Source organism: Entelurus aequoreus, linkage group LG13 (genome assembly GCF_033978785.1).
Source record: "Entelurus aequoreus isolate RoL-2023_Sb linkage group LG13, RoL_Eaeq_v1.1, whole genome shotgun sequence".
In the NCBI taxonomy this organism is placed as follows: Eukaryota; Metazoa; Chordata; class Actinopteri; order Syngnathiformes; family Syngnathidae; genus Entelurus; species Entelurus aequoreus.
The window spans coordinates 53783390-53803756 of NC_084743.1; the positions used below are offsets into that span (position 1 = coordinate 53783390).

Here is a 20367-nt window from a genome sequence, read left to right on the forward strand (position 1 = left end):
CAGCGCCTTGCATGGCAGCTCCCGCCATCAGTGTGTGAATGTGTGTGTGAATGGGTAAATGTGGAAATACTGTCAAAGCGCTTTGAGTACCTTGAAGGTAGAAAAGCGCTATACAAGTATAACCCATTTATCATTTATTTATTTAAATATTTATCTTGAAGTCATCACTGCTATTTTATTTTAGACACAGTCAAAAATAAACTTAAAAAAACTTTTATTGATAAGCCGTTCACAACATTAGGTACACCTCCACAGTCGCTGATAGATTAGACAAGATGCATTAAAAAAAGAGAGCAGTTTCTCTCCCCCGGTTGAGAGCTTGACTTAAAGGCCTACTGAAATGATTTTTTTTTATTTAAACGGGGATAGCAGATCTATGTGTCATACTTGATCATTTCGCGATATTGCCATATTTTTGCTGAAAGGATTTAGTATAGAACAACGACGATAAAGATCGCAACTTTTGGTATCTGATAAAAAAAAGGCTTGCCCCTACCGGAAGTAGCGTGACGTAGTCAATTGAACATATACGCAAAGTTCCCTATTGTTTACAATGATGGCCGCATGAAGTGAGAGAGATTCGGACCGAGAAAGCGACAATTTCCCCATTAATTTGAGCGAGGATGAAAGATTTGTGGATGAGTAAAGTGCAAGTGAAGGACTAGTGGGGAGTTGAAGCTATTCAGATAGGGAAGATGCTGTGAGAGCCGGGGGTGACCTGATATTCAGCTGCGAATGACTACAACAGTAAATAAACACAAGACATATATATACTCTATTAGCCACAACACAACCAGGCTTATATTTAATATGCCACAAATTAATCCTGCAATCCTCCTAGCTCCTATGCTAGCTCCTAGCTTCATATAAGCCGCCAATCCAATTCAAACACCTGCACAACACACACAATCACTCAGCCCAAAAGACAGTTCACCTAACCCAAGGTTCATAAAGCTTATATATTTAAACAAAGTAACGTACGTGACGCGCACGTACTGGCAAGCGATCAAATGTTTGGAAGCGCAGCTGCTACTCACGGTACCTGGTATTCAGCTGGGAATGACTAAAACAGTAAATAAACACAAGACATATATATACTCTATTAGCCACAACACAACCAGGCTTATATTTAATATGCCACAAATTAATCCTGCATAAAAACACCTACGTGTTTGTTATGCTAGCTCCTAGCTCCTCTGCTAGCTCCTAGCTCCATAGAACACGCCAATACAATTCAAACACCTGATCAACACACACAATCACTCAGCCCAAAAGACCGTTCACCTAACCCAAGGTTCATAAAGCTTATATATTTTAAAAAAGTTACGTAAGTGACGCGCACGTACGGTCAAGCGATCAAATGTTTGGAAGCCAAAGCTGCATACTCACGGTACCTGGTATTCAGCTGGGAATGACTAAAACAGTAAATAAACACAAGACATATATATACTCTATTAGCCACAACACAACCAGGCTTATATTTAATATGCCAGAAATTAATCCTGCATAAAAACACCTACGTGTTTGTTATGCTAGCTCCTAGCTCCTCTGCTAGCTCCTAGCTCCATAGAACACGCCAATACAATTCAAACACCTGATCAACACACACAATCACTCAGCCCAAAAGACCGTTCACCTAACCCAAGGTTCATGAAGCTTATATATTTTTAAAAAAGTTACGTACGTGACGCGCACGTACGGTCAAGCGATCAAATGTTTGGAAGCCAAAGCTGCATACTCACGGTAGCACGTCTGCGTCTTTGTCATCCAAATCAAAGTAATCCTGGTAAGAGTCTGTGTTGTCCCAGTTCTCTACAGGCGTCTGTGTATCGAAGTCAAAAGTCCTCCTGGTTAGAGTCTCTGTTATCCGAGTTCTTCCATCTTGACTGCATCTTTCGGGAATGTAAACAAAGAAGCGCCGGCTGTGTACTGTTGTTGCTGACTTCCCTCGCAAAATAGACGCTTCGCACAGACAACTTTCTTCTTTGCTTGCTCAGCTTCTTTCTCCATAATGCAATGAACATAATTGCAACAGATTCACCAACACAGATGTCCAGAATACACCCAGAATGAGATGAAAACAGCTATTTCGTATTGGCTTCAATGTGGAAGCCATACCCGTGTTCCCCGGGCTACGTCACGCGCATACTCCATCCTCAGAGGCGTTTCGAACCGGAAGTTTAGCGGCAAATTTAAAATTGCACTTTATAAGTTAACCCGGCCGTATTGGCATGTGTTGCAATGTTAAGATTTGCCGTATTGGCATGTGTTGCAATGTTAAGATTTCATCATTGATAAATAAACTATCAGACTGCGTGGTCGGTAGTAGTGGGTTTCAGTAGGCCTTTAATGTCCAAATAAGGACTTCCAACTTGATGTGACATCACAACTGCAAAACCATCCCAAAAAAAGTATCCAAACTAAAAGCTTACGCCAAAATGCACAAACCTTATGATTTGATACTTTGCATTGTTTAACACGAGTATCCAACTTTGTAACAACATGTTTAAGTCGGAAAAGACAATTTTCTTCATAGGTTCCCTTTAGTATAACATCTTTGATCATCCAGAGTAAAAGGTTAGGGGTCAGTTGGTTATTGACTCACCTTTCCCTCCTCTTCCTCTGCAACCAAACGGCTGCTCACCTGTGACTGCAATTACAATTATTAAACAGAAGAAGTCTGGAGCTAAAGTCATAGAGAAGTTTCTTTAAACACAAAAATTATGACTTAAATGGTGAAGCTGTATTTTTGTTTGCACTTTAATTTTAATGACAGTTTAGTTGAGAAACATTTTCATTATTGATTTAGTTTATTTGTTTTGGCACAACATAATTGTATGTAAATATATTTTTGTCAGTTATTTATGAGTCCCTTCTTATGCAGTATATTTTGATTAGTGCTTATTTTTCCAATTCGCCACACTAAGCCAACAGTTTATAATGTGTTAAATGAATAAGATAATCTTTGTGATGATCACATGGTTTCATATCATTTGACAAGGTTGCAAACGATAAGTAGTTTAGATATGATTATTGAATACAATTAAAATCAAGAGTAAGGTTACTAATTGAGTGTTAATATTTCAGTGGGCCCCGGGCCTCTCTGTACTGGAAAAGTTGGGCCCCGAGGTCAAAAGGTTAAGAACCCCCTTGTTTTTAAAAGGTGGCAATTGATAGTATCTGGGATCTCAGTTCAATTAAAACCTCAAAGTTGTGTTCTTGTTTTTTTGTTCTGAAGCTACTGGCAAAGTTTCTGTACACCAACAAGTCTGATGGCTGGGACAGTCAGGAGGACGAGGATGCCAACACTGTCAAGAGGTTTGTTGACATTCGCATGTTCTTTGAAAGAAACACCTTGGACCTGATCTACTAAGATCCAAATACAGTACCATGCACTAAAACAGAATGTACAAACTATAAAATCGTGTGAAATTTTAGTGGCTGTGATGTACTAAGATTGATAACAAGTGCAAAAGTGGTGCAGAATACCCTACTTAAATACGATTTTTGCACATACTCTAGCTGTCACCATGGAAAAACGAATTTCCCTCCACATGACATCAATTGTACGGTCCAACCTGTGGCTTTTTGTCATGTTGTTGAAGTACAGCACACAAATAGAATATGTACCACCTTTTCTGGGCTATAATGAAGCGCTATCTAGGCAACAGCCTATTTTCAGCACGCTAGACATGCACTGTGGAAAGCGCTGGTGTTAAAGTGGAACTGTACTTTATTTTTAATTTTGCTTATCGTTCACAATCATGAGAGACAAGAACACGCGTCTTTTTTTTTTTTGAACGAAAGGTAAACTTCCAAAAAAAGTGCAGTTCCCCTTTAAGATGGGGCATCTGCAATGACCATAGGCAAAATTCCCCAAAAATTGCAGTTCTCTTTTAGGATGGTGCATCTAGAATGATCCAATTACAAGAAAATGCATATTGCAATACGTTTTTTCATATAGCACATATATCTACCACTTTGAAAAACAAACCAATAAAAATTTTAAAAAACAAAACGCCAGCAGACATGAAATGCAATCAATGTAATTAGTTTTAAGCAGCCCCTTGAATCATCCATCAGAAATAAAATGATAAAGTGTTCTGCTGAATAGACGATAGGTCTAATATTTTAATTTCCGACAGTCCAAATGTTGACACACGCACGGACGGAATATTCTCTCTCAACCATCTGTTTTTGCAGTGTGCTCGCCTCTTTTTCATAGCCTTATGTGCCTAACTGTGCCAGTTTGCACCAACATTCCAGACATGCAAAATATTGACGCAAAACAGCAGCTACAATACAGTTTTAGTATTTATAAACCACATTGCGTGTGCTCAATGATAATATTTGGATTTTCTCCTCCTACTATTTGTGGCGATCTGATAATCAGCATACATTTTGGATATGGGTTACGCTCTCTATTTTGCTCATTTAAAGGGGAACTGCACTTTTTTGGAAATTTTGCCTATCGTTCACAATCATTATTCATCGTCACAATTTATGACAACGGATGGATTTTTAAAAAATGCATTCTAAATATTGAATAAACATAAATAAAAGTCCGCTTACAGCGAAGCTAATTGGGGCTTCACTATTCCGCCCATAAAATCAGATAACCATTCAAATAGCGCCAACAATACTGCATTTACATTTTGTGACTTGAATATTAACCAAGTATTTTTAACGATATATTTTTATTATAAGCTCTAACGCAGACAAAGTATTTATAGCGGTGCCGTGATCACTTCAGTGTGTGCCTATGTTTACATCATCGAGTGATCTGCTTCCTTGCTTCCCTGCGTCCTGCAAGTTTATTGTAGATCACAAATCATGCCTCTTACCTGTGACAAGTTGAGACACTTTGACAGCCATTTAGGAACTGGAACTGGTGAGGGAGACACGAAAAGTGCTTGTTCGCCCACATCCCCACACCACGTTTCTTTGCGAAGATTATGAGACATTTTTCATCCAAATATGAAAATCCTAGCAGTCGGCATCCTAATGACTGCAGACCTTGTACAGTAAGTGATGTTTTATTATGTTTGTTGGTACTCATGAAGTCTGCAATGAGCAGAAATCAGTGATGAAGGAAAAAAAGCAAACTTTGTGTGATGTGTTTTTTAAATTAATGCACTGCGTATGTTTAAAATGATCAAAATATGTAAATATTAAATGTTATTATAAATGTATAAAACCCTAATGGAGGTGTTTGGATGTTTTTAGGGACTCTATAGACAGGCTCCAAAAATAAATCCGTCGCATGTTTTTCATAATGATTGTGAACGATAGGCAAAATTCCAAAACAAGTACAGGAATGAGACGCAATTCTCTGCGCAAACGCTCAGTAAATCAGCTTTGCATGTGCTGTTAAGTTTGCCCGTGTTTCAATACACGCAAATCTTTTGTAGATCAGACCCTTTAAGTGTTTTTTTCCTTAAGGACTGATTCCAAACTGGAGATGTCATTTGTTGTCATTTTGTTTACTGATTATTAAACCAAATACAAATTGTGAGGTTTAGCATTTTTCTCAAACTGTAATTAGTTAACCGAGTGACCTCTGATGATTTTTTTTCTTACCTTCCTGCTACTGCTCCATGTAGCTCAGTTGAGTATGCAGACAAATCTGTTGGTGAAGACACTTATCGAGTATATCAAGTGCATAAACACACTCAATGCAATGGTGCTGTGTTGCACTCGGGAGCAGAACAAGACAAGGACAATGAGGAGCATATTAACAAAACAGTGAGTGGCTGCTTGTAGTTGATTTTGTGGATTTGATTGTTGAATCAATCGTGTGCAATTGAGGAAAAGTACAGAGGACTGCTAAGCTACAACTAGCTGCGGTCTCATTTTGAGCTCAGCACAACATGGCATTAGAATAGGAATTTAGATCTCTTATGGCCCTATTCTCCCGTTTGCTCTTAAAGGGGTCACACAGTATTATGATTTTTTTTCTACATTTAAAACACTTCCTGTAATGTTAGTTTTTTGGTCAAAATGTTGCAAAAATTATGTTTTACAGACCGTCTTCAAGCAGCATTCTGACTGTCTCTTCAGGATGCGCCGTTTTGTGGGCGTCTTCTCCCCGTTATCTTTGTTTTAGTTTTTAGCGCTTCCATAGTTAGTCTACTGACAGATATAAGTTAAAGCTATACACTACTTTGTATTAGAAATGGCAACAGCACGGGATGCATGTGCATGTACAAGCCAGTCTGCCCAACAACAAAGGGATAGAGAAAAATAAGGAATTTGTTGACTACAACGTCAGACTACGATGTCCGACTCGCACAAAACTCTTTGGGTAAAACGTTACCATGTATGGAGATATCCGCTGATGTCACACTTGGGAAAAATGTCACAAATCGGGCAAATTCCAAACGGGTCGTTTGGAGAAAGTATGAAAGAAGGCAAGAGTGTTTTATAAGTATCTCCGCCATGCCTCCATGGTTTGATTAAACATTTTCGGGACTTATGCAGATCCCAAATACATGTCACGAGCTGGGAAGTAGCTTTAGCGATACCCTAAGATGCAGCAGACGACAAGCAGATGGTTAGTAAAATGATGTGATATAAAAAATAAAATAAAAGGCTCATGAATGAGTGGAAAAACATGCTAGTAAGAAAAGAAAAAGGAACAAAAGAAGGCGAGTGAAACTAATCAGAGCACAAGACTCTGAATTTTTTTGTCCTTACTATACGCAGAACAAAGGAGTGCATAACATTAGGTAAATGACAATGATCCGACAAAGCCCGACCAAAATAGGAGACTGATTGGCAACCGGTTGCAGGTGTGTCCCAGTTGCCAATCAGGCAGCAGGTGTGAGCGCCTGTGCATGGCTCAAGGAAGTGAATATATGAAACAAAGGCACTGGACAAGAACTAAAATATTAGACACAGAGCGAAAGCTAAAATAAGTTCAAAACGGTCACAAGGGTGTGAAAATACACAAAGAGGTACAAATTGATTTAAAAAAAAACTTGGTTTGGCATAATAGGTGGCCTTTCACCACACGGGAGAATAGGGTCCTCAGAGAGGAATTGTCCTATCCTATTAAACAATTTTGCATATATTTTCCCCATTGTTGATGAAATACTTTTTCTTTTGCTGTATCAAATTGTAAAGTAAACCTGTTTGACTATTTGTTACATCAGGAGGTGGATGACAGAGAAGGGAATGATGAAGAGAACAAGGCTGCTGAGAGGTTTGTTGTTCACACTGCTGACATTCTAATAAAGCCTGGATTATGCTTCTGTGTACGCTCTGCTGTAGGCAACCTGGCTTGCCCTTTCCCCTCCAAACTGTTCTGCTAGCTTGATGTTGATGTCCTACAATTTATATTACAAGTGACTTTTCAATTAGATTTAGCTTTTTTTAGTTGCCATTGTTTGCTCGCTACTAAGTAAGCGAACGTTGCATTCCTTTTACCTCTGCCACCATCTACAGCACATCGTTACGTGCACAAATGCCGTATTATGCTGTATATCGTATTCCTTATAATCACGTATTTATAGATTAATATTGATTTAGGGCAAATTAAATGTTTTTTTTCTGTGGAAAAAAAATATTTTCACAAAAAAAAAAAAAATGGCCGGATTTTACTGCAAAAGATTATCCTGAGGTTTGCTGTTTTGTTTATTTTTTTTTACTGAAAAAGCTCTGCAACAACATTTTCCTTACCTTCCCATTAATTGCAGCCCAGATGAGTCTAGGGGCAAATCAGAAGACAATCTGGTGGATCAGGGGCATGAACACATCGAGCACCCTGATAATGTACCGGACAAAGAATCTCTCAACAAAATGGTGGGTGAGGTGACCTATTATGTAAAACCAACTTTTCTTACCTATTTTTGTGTATTTGGAATCTGCATAAGTCCCGAAAATTTTAAATCAAACCATGAAGGCATGGCGGAGATATTTAAATGAGCAGTTTGGATTTTGCCCAATTTGTGACGTTTTTACAAAGTGACGTCAGCAAATATCTTCATATATGGTACAGATTTCCCCAAAGAGCTTTGTGCGAGTCCGCCATTGCAATCTGACGTTGTAGTGAATAAGCTCCTTTTTCCTCTATCCTCTTGTTGTGGAGCAGACTGGCTCGTACATGTACATGCATCCTCCACTGTTGCCATTTGTAATACAAAGTAGCATATATTTGAACTTATATCAATCAGTAGATTTTCTGTGGAAGTGCTAAAAACGACAACAAAGATGGCGGGGAGAAGACGCACTTGAAGTGCCCATCCATCCATTTTCTACCGCTTGTCCCTTTTGGGGTCGCGAGGGGTGCTGGAGCCTATCTCAGCTGCATTAAGTGGAGGCACATAAATAAGGATTCTAAAGAGACGGTCAGAAAGCGGCTTTAAGACGGTTTGTAAAACTTAATCAATGCAAAATTTTGGGTCTGCATATCATTACATGTTATGCAGACCACGAGGAACCGTTTTAAATGTAGAAAAAAATTACAATATAACCCTTTTAAGACATTGGCAGCCAATTAATGATTTTCTTAAATGTGCCAACAAAGGACAGATTTAATATTCATTATTACCTCTGACAGTATATACCTCCGCCAGAAGGTTATATATACTGTTAGGTGGCAACGTAACTCAAAAAGGTATGGATGAATATTAATTCAACTTTCAGGAAATGCCAGAAATGGGATAAACAAGTAATTAGATTTTGGATCTGACCCGGATCACCGTCTGGATTCTGAATTTTCATAAAATATTATTTACTACCACGAGATGGAGTCTGGTGCTCCTTTGTGCTCTCTGAGGGCTTTTCTCATCTTATAGTAAGATACAAAGATTGGAATAACACTGGACTACAGTCATCCCTCACCACATCGGGGTGCAAAGTTTGTATCTACACTCTATCTATGATTTTTTGGGGGGGTATTTTCTACAACTTTCTGGTCTAAACCTCCAAACATTAAAATACCGAAATGAACCAAAAATATAAATACAATTTTGCATGCAATGTGCAATGCTACATTTTTGTTTACAAAAGGATTTTATTCAAGACAAAAGTATTGCTTTCCAGAGGAAGCTCTTAACTTAGGTCTTTGAAAATGATTCCATAAAAAGAACAATTTATCTGGTCTAAAAATAACATTATTCAAATTAGAATTTTACTCAGAGTAAATTGTAGTGTATACAGTAACATTTTAAACTACTAGTTTTTGATCAAATAAAAGAAACTTGTTTTGAATTATCCTTGTCATTTGGATTCTTTTTTTTTTTCCTTTTTTTTTAAAGTAGAGGGGGAAAAAAATAAATAATCTGAAATCAGAATTTTTAGGCCATATCGCCCAGGCCTAACTACATCTGATCAATACTACATCAGTACTATTCAGTATTGTACAGTACCTGTTTATATAGTTTCATCTTCAACATTTTCTCTTCACTACAGTACAGTATTGTACAGCAGATCATCCTTCTCATCCTTGAACAAGTTGCACTACAGTCACAGGTCAGTCGTTTTGTTTAAGAACTGTGCTTGTGTTTTGGCGAGCGTACGTACGTGTGTAAGAGAGACAGGGTTACCCCATAATTTATTTAATCGTGGTGCACCGCCACAACATAATACATGTTTCTACACCTAAAAAAACTCAAAACCCAGACACTTAACATTTCCTCATTCTTCGCCAACACAATATGTTCACTGTCCATGGGAAAAATTTACATCATAACCAGTGTTCGTAATAACGGCGTTAATTAATAACGGCATTAGTAACACCGTTACTTTTACTAGTAACGAGTAATCTAATTACTTTTAGGTCCATTACAACGGCGTTAGCAATAGCCTGATTTAACGTGGCAAGCTACTTCTGACTTGGTTTTATTTAAGTCAACAAAAAGACACTGTCAAAAGTGCAAGTTCAATCATTTCATCTTTCATTTTTTTACTAGTGAAACCAACAAGCAACACGGCACTAAAATGAACCTGATATCAAATAGGAAGAGGGAACATCACACTTTGACACGGCAGACAATATACGTACATGTACACGATGGGAATAATGAACAACAAATCCATGAAGAAACAAACTTGCCATTCATACAATACACCATTTGTTGACAAGAAGATGCGACAGCCATCAAAGCACATTCAATCTCTTTATTAACCAGAAGTAAAACAATCCAGTGAAAAGATTTAAAAGAGCTGACGTCAAAGCCGACACATTTGGCAACAGGCCCCGCCTTTTAAAAAGCATAGACACACGCACACTGCGCTGTATATGAATTTTTTTTTTTTAAATAACGTATTAATCACTTTCCCTTATAATTAATTACATTTATTTAAGAGTAATTCAGTTAGTAATTCAGTTACGTTTTTGGTAAAGTAACGATACTTTTAAAAGTAATTTTCAGAACACTGATCGTAACACACATTACCACCAGCAGGTCGGTACAGTATGAATGGATATATACAGTTTATTTGCTCACTATTGACTAGTTATGCACCGTAAATTTGGCCGCCGAAAAAAGACTGATCAGCGTAACAGCACTGCAGAAACAGGGTGTTGTGATGACATAATGTCTGAATCGGAGGCAGCATGTCTAGGATATGGACTTATTTTAACAAGTCCCAGATATACCCGCGGACAGCAAGCTACATAATGCAAGAGGACAGTGGCCTTTTTTTAAGGAGAGGAAGGCTCACAGCAGCGCGAAGCAAGTGTGACGCCATGCTCACTGCAGCGACAGAAAAGTCTTTAAACACGAGTACGTTCTACAATAACACCAGAAAAAAACGCTAGATTTTTTGCCAATTATTTTTAATAAAAATAAAGTGACTAAAAGTATTGGAAAAGTCTCTAGACCAGGGGTCGGCAACCCGCGGCTCCGGAGCCGCATGCGGCTCTTTGACCACTCTGATGCGGCTCAGCTGCATACCTGCCGACCCTCCCGGTTTTCCCAGTATACTTAACGACCCCCCGCCCCCCCGATTTTCCCAGGAGACTGCCTCTCCTAGAAATCTCCCAGGGCAAATATTATCCTATTTTCACTCTAATTACTTAATCAAGGGCGTGCCCTAATGGCACTGCATTAATTGTCCTCTATAGCATTTACAAACAGCGTGCCAGCCCGGCCACATGTTATATGTTGCTTTTACTTGCACACGTAGGCGACAGCAAGGCATACTTCCTCAACAGCCACACAGCTTACACTGACGGTGGCCTTATAAAACAACTTTAACACTGTTACGTTACAAATATGCGCCACACTGTGAACCCACACCAAAAAAGAATGACAAACACATTTCTGGAGAACATCCGCACCGTAACACAACACAACAAATACCCAGAATCCCATGCAGCCATAACTCTTCCGGTCTACATTATACACCCCCGCTACCACCAAACCCCCCCACACATCAACCCACCACCCCCCCCCCCCCCCCCCCCCCCCCCCGCCGCCGCCGCCCCCTCTCCGTGCGTCGGTTGAGCGGAAGAGTTAGGGCTGCATGGAATTCTGGGTATTTGTTGTGTTGTGTTTATGTTGTGTTACAGTGCAGATGTTCTCCAGAAATGTGTTTGTCATTCTTTTTTGGTGTGGGTTCAAAGTGTGGCGCATATTTGTAACGTAACAGTGTTAAAGTTGTTTTTGTACGGCTACCGTCAGTGTAAGCTGTGTGGCTGTTGAACAACTATGCCTTGCTGTCACTTAAGTGAGCAAGCAAAAGCTGCATTCAACATGTGGCCAAGCAGGTACGCTGTTTGGGCAGGCTGTAGAGGGCGCTAAAAGCAGTGCCAGCACGTCCTGAAATTTGTGAGTCTCCCGGAAAATTGAGAGGGTTGGCAAGAAAGACGCTATCAAGCGCCATTCAATTAAAAGTCGCGGGCCGCACTAACATTACATTTCCATATTAAGATGCGTGCCGGTGCGTGTGTCAGAGACCCCTGGTTTAGGGATGGGCGATACCACACTTTTAGGATTCGATACGATACCGATACTTTTTCTTGCATTTTCATCGATACCGATACCAATAATTTCTTATTGGCAATTTTTTGTCAGTCAAAAATATTATTACTATTGTTATTATTTAAGACAAATCAGAAGACAAATACAGACCATTTCTACCACATTTATTATGGTCAATATATAATAAAAGTAAAATTAAAATAAATAACATAAATATGAAAAATAAATTAAATATTATATATAATAATAACTATATATTATATATAATAATAATTAAATATTAGGGCTTTCCAATTAACAGTCAAATCCGAATTGCAAGAAGCTGCAGTTATTTTTTAAAGTTTGTGATATAATTAGCAATTAATGAAATATGAAATAGGCTAATGTTTTCGAAATGTAAGAAATCATGTTACAGATTAAAACCAAAATCACATTCAATCATATATTCAAGATTTTCTTGGAAAAAAATAAAACTGTAATGCAAAGATGAAGAATCTCCAAATTGTATCTCTTTCTTATCTTGTTTTAAATACTCAAGCAATTTTCAACTAACAGTAAATTCCCCTGTGTGGAAATTATTTGAATTTAGGATAATCATTTAAACAAAAATATTCAGTAAACATTACTAAAAAAAACAAAACAATGCCTGTTTTAAGTCAACAATTGGACAACACTGGATATGCCTGGCTGCATCGCTGTCGGCTGGCTGTGTGTGTGTTGCACGTTGACGACGCTCATTCGCTGTCTCCTGTCACGTGACTGGGCCAGCTCTATACTCTGCCAGGTACAGGGGTGTACTAGCACATAGTAAGTTAAGTAAGTCATCAAAAACATCTGAAAGTGATGCTTGCACCCCCCACACGCCGTTTTTTGGTTTATATCGATACTTGTTTCAGAAAAGTGATGCCAAATGAGTAGCGTGTGAGTATCGATATATCGATACCACAGGATCGATACGCACATCCCTACCCTGGTTAACAGCGCAAAGCAATTTAAGCTTTGTATGCGGTGTTTTTCATTTTAAATTTTAAAACATTTTTTGTGGCTCCCATTGTTTTCTTTAATTTGTGAAACTTTCCAAAATGGCTCTTTGAGTGGTAAAGGTTGCCGACCCCTGCTCTAGACTCTTGAAAATCCTCAACAAAGTACATTGTACAAAGGGCAGCAACAATTAAAAAATAGAGCAAAATGATATTATGCAAGAAAAACACATGTTAATAATTATTATTGTATTAACCTATTTAATGTAATTTATTTGCCTTTTTGAAGAAAATATATGCATAATAGTAAAATTAAAATTAAAAACATTAACTGCACAAACTAAATGACATGGGGAGCTAGCTTCACACAGGTGTGAACCTTTACATGTAGACCATGTTTACACTACAGGCCAAAGTGGCCCAAATCAGATTTTTTGGAGATCTGATTTTTTTCCAGCTGAATGTTTACACTGCAAGTAAAATGTGATTTTTATCAGACTCCGGTGTAAACACACACAGGCCCCAGTGTGGCCTCGATGTCACTTGCATGCGCACTTCAATAAAGTGAAAACCGGGAGGAAGTCGCAACTACTACAAAATAAAATTAAAGTCACAACACCTTAAAAATTTGTGTTTTAATGTGAAAGTAAATTAAAGTAATATACGGTAATGTTTGAATGGATGTATATAGTACAATATATTTGGGAGGGTTGTAATCTTTTTATGGCTTTTTACGGACATCAGCGTGGCTACGTGAGCTTTATTTTTCAACTCACATGTGAGCAAATGCGCCACAGTGTCAATTCAGGTCTTTCAACAATTGCTATTTGTTCGGAATCAAAATATATGTTCATATATTACATACAGCCTATTATTTGCGCACTTTTGACAAGTGATGTACTGAAAATTTGGACGTCTTAAATAGAAGCCGAAACAGGATGTTGTGATGAAATACCCATTTTCACATTGCGTTTAGACTGAAGTCACATTTGAAAATATCAGATTCCAATCGGATTCAGGACTACCTCCTGATGTGGTCTGAATCTGATGCCAAAAGATCAGATTTGAAGCACTTTGTAGCGTTTAGACTGGCAAAAAAAATTAGATGCTGTGTCACTTGAGGGCAAAAAAATCGGGGCGGTATGTTTGAGTTTTCCTTGCCCGTATGTGGGCTCTGTACCGAGGAAGTTGTTGTGGCTTGTACAGCCCTTTGAGACACTTGTGATTTAGGGCTATATAAATAAACATTGATTGATTGATTGATTGATTGATTGATTGATTTAGAGGCATCAATCTACAACTAGTAGCACAGATGCCCATGTTAAAAATTTACAAGAGACATTCTAAGTCATCAGCGCAACAGGTACACACACTGTGTACAACATTTTAAAATACAGTCTCCCATCAACTTACAAGCTTAATTGGTTCTGTGGCAAAGCTTTTAACACTTGTATCAAATCACCGTCTCCCATTGAAATTAGTTGAAATCAATCAAACAGCAGTGTTAACACATAACATGCCCTTTAAAAAGAAAAAACAAACTTGTAGATAAAAAAATATATATAAAAACAATTGAATGTACTTCTAACAGCTACAGTGAAGTACAGCGCAACCTTGATTTACTAACTTAATGTGCTAACCAAAAAAGTTTGTATAGTGAAGCAGAGTTCCACCAAGGAAACAATGTAAACATAGATAATGGGTTCAAGCCTTGACAAAAGTCCCTATTTCAATTTTTTTAAATTACACTTTGAAGACCCTAATGTACAGCATATACTGTATATATCAAACCAACATAAGCGGGTAACGACTCAACAATACCTTTTTTCATCCAAAAAACATTACAGCAAGCTTACTCTAAAGGCAAACTCAAACGCAAAAGTCTTGTTGATACACTCCAAAACGTTAACCATGTTGCTACAATAAAAACAAAACATCTTTTTACCTTGTGTCTGCGAATATTTGTCGCATTTGTTGAACACTGTAACTTTCGTGTGGTAAACGAGCAGTGGCTTCACCTGACAGTCACCACTAGCATCAACACAAACTAGCAGTATGATGCAACCCTTCATCGGCTTGTGTTCCGGTAGTGTCTTCTTCTATGGTAAATGGTAAATGGGTCGTACTTGTATAGTTTTCTACCTTTTTAAGGAACTCAAAGCGCTTTGACACTATTTTCCACATTCACACACACACATTCACACACTGATGGCGGGAGCTGCCATGCACGGCGCTAACCAGGCCCATCAGGAGCAGGGGTGAAGTGTCTTGCTCAAGGACACAACGGACGTGACTAGGATGGTAGAAGGTGGCACGGCCACTCTCCCAACTTCGCCACGCCGTCCCCATGCTGTAATAAAGGTCTGCTGTGGCATCTTTTTCGGTCTTATCACAACTAAAAACTTGCCGCGGAAAAAAATCCCCCTTTACCGATAAAATCAGTGAAGTCAGTGCTTGATTAAGTCATCCGCGGTACTTTTGTCAGAGCTCGCAGCCTCACCATGCCGCACTATGCTGTAAATGCCTACTAATACCCCTTTTTAAACTTTTCAAACCACCCACGACTCACCCCTAAAGTGTTCTTCCGTGCTGGTTCCAGCATGGTCACCTCTGAACATCGAATCGCCATATAAATAGTGACTTTTTGCAATTTATAGGTTAAAAAATGCTATCACCCGTATGCTGCTTTTTATCCATACGAGCAACAGCTTTTCGACCTAGTCTTGCACTTTCTGTCCTTGCGAATATATTTAGCCTCTGGCCAAGTCAGCAACCACATAAACGTCCTTTTTTATAATGGTATAAACTGTGGACTTGTTTTTTTAAGTGGAGGCTAACTAACTAAAATGCTAGCTCCAAGCAGCTGCCTAGCAACCCAAAGCTACACAGCGAGACAAAGAGTTTAGACACATTTAAAGCATTTCTGACCACACAAAGTGATCTCTAAGACAGGCTGTCACAGCTCTGACCGGCACAAGGTACGACAATTGTGGAAATAAACAAGTTAGAAGTGCGGCTAGCCGTCGAAGCGCTTCGAAATGGCGGCGCCTGTGTGTAGGATGTAAACAGTATGTGACGTAGGCCGTGCCTACGTGTACAGTAAGTGATGTAGTCAAAATGGCATGAAAAATGAAGGAATTAATGAATGAATCGTTCGTATGCCGAGAGAGGGTTGGCATATTTAGCGCAATGTAAAGTTTCCTAAACCGAAAAGGTCGCAAATAGAGGGATTCGTTGTTAGGTCTTGGCAAGAATGAGGACTCAGTTGCAGACGGGAAACGATTGACGCAGGCTTTTATTCTGCTGTTTTCTATGAACTCTCGTCAGACAGAGTGAATAAACAAATGGCTACAAACCCTATACTTGATACACTAGAGTACAAAGGAAATGTAGCACAGAAAATCACTCCTGAGGGAGGAAAAAAGGCGATAGCAAAATTTACACTGATCTAATAACAAAAACAACAGTCTATGATTAGCTACACAAAAGGAAAATCGCTCACGAAGAGGAAGAGACAAAACACTATAAACAGAAACTACTCTATAAAGAGCTAAGAACTCTACAATTAAAAAAGAATGCAGAGCACTATGAAATTAGCTCAAACAAAACTGACCAAAAACTTTAGCAAAACAAAATCACTCTTCTTCAGAGGGTACAGAGAAATCAAAGAATAAATCAAGGCAATACTTAGCGGCTTTGACAAGACTGTGGAAGACGGCTGGAGGTACACGACGAGACGATATACTCCGGCAACAAGACAGGGGAAGACGAGGACTATATACACATGAGGGAGGGTGACACAGGTGGGCACAATCAGGCAATCAGGAGAGACATCTGACCAGTGACACAGGAGGAAAGGCAAGTGTTCTGAAACGAGAGGAGGATTCGATTTTCAACATAAAACAGGAAGTTTGCCAGACAACCCCAAAACAGGACTTCCCTCACCGCGGTGTGACATTCGTAAATTGAGGTTCCTCTATATAATGTAATAATAATGCACAGCATTTACCTTAGAGAGTGGACTTCTACGGTATATCCTTCCAGCTGTTTCTCAGTCAAACACATCAGCAGCTTTATATATTTTCAGTTCTGCTTCAGAATGGTGCAGACTAGCAGTGATACGCTCAAACTGCTTTGCCAAGTTGGCGACAAGCTGGGTTATGTTTTTGATTATATCCTTTTTTAATTCAATGAATATCATCAGTTTCTTCTCCTCAGCAGTGCCCTTCACACTCACTTTATTCCTTCCCATGATTGGAAAACAAAGATATATTGATCTGTAGTTAAAAGCTAATGCTAACGAATAAGACCGGATGTTTTGGCCAAATCTTACAGGGTTCAATGTGCTTTTTCTTTGCCAACCAATGGCGGAGATGCTTGTAACTCAAATTTTTACTTGCAACTTAAAGTATAACAATTAGCCAAGAGATAACTCTTTAGTTGGGGCAATTTGGAGTGCAGGTACCACTCTATATTTGCAAATATATCAAATCAAAAAAGTGTTAGTCCCAAAAAATAATTATCAGGTTTTTTCTCTGTGCTTTGTTAGGATACAACTGACAGTACTGAAAGTACATCAGATGAGACCACTGAGACAGAAACGTCATTAGACACTACTGAGACAACAGCGCAACAGGTACACATGCCCTGTGTAAACACACATCTTCTCCGCATTGGCCATAATGTCATCCTGTTTGTGTGATTCTAGTGATGGTAATTCAGTTACCAGTCCATCCCTACTAATATAAAAATTAGCCAATTTCACATGAAGGTTATTTTTGTTTCACCTGAATGTTGTTAACATTAAAAAAACATATTTTTGTGTGTTCAATGTTAGGAAACAACTAGCACTGAGTTAAGTCCATTGACCGAGACGACACAGTCACCTGAAAGCCGCAGTACTGATTTACAAGACCAACAGGTGCTTACACAATGATCGGTTTGTCATACTGTTGTGTGTTTCTGGTGATGGTATTACACTTTGGGCCTGATCTGCCTAAAGCACAAATGTCAAACTTAAGGCCCTGGGGCCAAATCTGGCCCGCCACGTCATTTAATGTGGCCCACGAAAGCCTTGAAATAATATGCGCCACTGAAGTATTTTATATATTTTTTACTAATAAATGTATTAGCTTTTTTTCCATTTTGACAGAAAAAAAAATGTATTGAATGCAATTGCATATCGTTTAAACTTTCACATTATCTAGTAATGCAACAACTATTATACTTATCGTACATTTTAAACTTTATTTCAGTTGAAACAAAATTAATAAATATGTGCTTGACTTATTATTTTAAAGCAAGTTATCCATCAAGTTGTACACTGTGAAAAGACAATACATTTTTCGGTACAAAAACTGGAAGCTCAGGTGCCAGAATTTTACTTTAAAAAACTACAGTATATGTATTTTTTTCAGCATATGTAAACAAAATCAAATGCATAGACAAATGTATAATAATATGAGGTTAATCCCTCTACATTTATATTCATAAATTATTATTTCCAAACGGCCCTCTAAGGGCAGCCATAACTGTGATATGGCCCTGAGTGAAACGAGTTGGACAACGCTGCGTTTGGACATATTAAAACACGTGCAAACTTAACAGCGCATGCAAATCTATTCTACTAAGCTTGTGCGCAAAATATTGTGTCTCTTAAAGAAACAAAATAGAGAGCGCAATCCCTTTAGCGTGCCTGCTGGCTTCATGAATATGCAGAATATTTGCTGATTATTAGAATGCCCACAATACTAGAAGGAGGAGATGCAAATATATTAGTGATGTGCGAGTCATGAACGAATCGTTCAAAATAAATGATAAATGATAATGATAAATGGGTTATACTTGTATAGCGCTTTTCTACCTTCAAGGTACTCAAAACGCTTTGACAGTATTTCCACATTCAGCCATTCACACACACATTCACACACTGATGGCGGGAGCTGCCATGCAAGGCGCTAACCAGCAGCCATCAGGAGCAAGGGTGAAGTGTCTTGCCCAAGGACACAACGGACGTGACTAGGATGGTAGAAGGTGGGGATTGAACCCCAGTAACCAGCAACCCTCCGATTACTGGCACGGCCACTCTAACAACTTCGCCACGCCGCCAACCAGTTTTTTACTGAATCAGCACTCACGGGTTCTCGTCGCCATTTACCCTGTCAGCAACTAGCCAAATTGAGAGCATAAACCGTATGTCATTATTCCTGTTAGTCTAACTGCATTTGTATGAATGTTTTAATCAACTCTCCTTTCCACTCTCCGCCTGATTTGAATCACTCGCTGTGTCACAGTGTGGCGGGTGCTGGTGTGGGTGTTTGACGACATCTCACTGAATCACAGATATTGAGTGAACGAACTTCGAAGTGAACGATGGGTCCCACTGAATCATCGTTCAGCGACAAACGATGATTCAGGGACACTCACTGGTCATTGGCGGCGTGACCAGATATTTTTATTGCCGTATCCTGTAACACACAGTGCACATAGAATGCCGGTGAGTCCACTTGGGTAACGGGATTATCTTTTATAAAGCTTTACAGTTCTGGGCATTTTCTGCAGTCGTTCATATATTCCACCTTTCACCAGCAACAAGCACTGTTGCACCACGTTTGCCGTAATCTAACACAGCATGTTTTACACATATCTTCACATAGTGATGTTATTGAAATTGCATTAATATTAATAGTAGTTGCATTAGGAACCCACAGGCAGAGAGAGACGAGGAGTGGTTGGTGAAAACTCTGTTAACTGTTTCGACTGAATAAGTAATTGACGTGGTAATTAGATCAAATACGCATGGACTGCACATTAACTGTGAATAAAAAGCTGCAGTTTATCAAGAATTTATCTTTAATTGTTTTACAGAGACTTGTGCAGTCGCCAATCATGTGCAAGGTACTACACATGCGCTCTGTGATGACTGAATCAAGTGAATCTTAAAATGTGTTTTGTGGCAATTACAACTTTGACCACATATATATAGAGTAGCGTTTTCCATCATTTTCAGCAGACTGCATTGCAAAAAAAATTAACCCCCAACCTTCCTCTCACGAAAGATCCACCCAGGAATGAGAGCCATGTGAATCCCTTCCCTACTGTGGTTTAATTGATTTGGTTTGGTTTCAGCTGGCATTTTTTAAATGACTTGCGGTCTTTAAAAAACTTTTTTCAATATCACATCTCGATCGCACTTCAAGATAGCCTCGAGTTGGTACATATTATATGTGTCTGCTGGATTTATTAACATGATTAAACGCTACAGGTTGGACCACATGATGCCATAAATGTGAAGGGAAATGGGTGTCTCCATAGTGATCAGGCCCGGCCCTAACCAATCTGGCGCCCTAGGCAAGATTTTAGGTGGCGCCCCTCCACATCGGCAGTGAAGTGTATATACCAGGGGTCACCAACCTTTTTGAAACCAAGGGCTACTTCTGGGGTACTGATTAATGCGA

General features: G+C 38.9%; 1 protein-coding gene across 5 annotated transcripts in view; it reads left to right on the top strand.

Moving 5' to 3' along the window:
• LOC133663515 (trichohyalin-like) overlaps positions 1 to 20367 on the top strand; it is an 85430-nt gene that overhangs the window by 18086 nt on the left and 46977 nt on the right. For all 5 annotated transcript variants that reach the window (XM_062068022.1, XM_062068024.1, XM_062068021.1 and 2 more), the window contains 8 exons: positions 3239 to 3318; positions 5604 to 5745; positions 7155 to 7204; positions 7698 to 7803; positions 9415 to 9474; positions 17460 to 17546; positions 17748 to 17831; positions 19778 to 19807. In XM_062068022.1, the coding sequence (XP_061924006.1) occupies positions 3239 to 3318; positions 5604 to 5745; positions 7155 to 7204; positions 7698 to 7803; positions 9415 to 9474; positions 17460 to 17546; positions 17748 to 17831; positions 19778 to 19807 (639 nt within the window). The remainder of the gene's footprint in view (positions 1 to 3238; positions 3319 to 5603; positions 5746 to 7154; positions 7205 to 7697; positions 7804 to 9414; positions 9475 to 17459; positions 17547 to 17747; positions 17832 to 19777; positions 19808 to 20367) is intronic.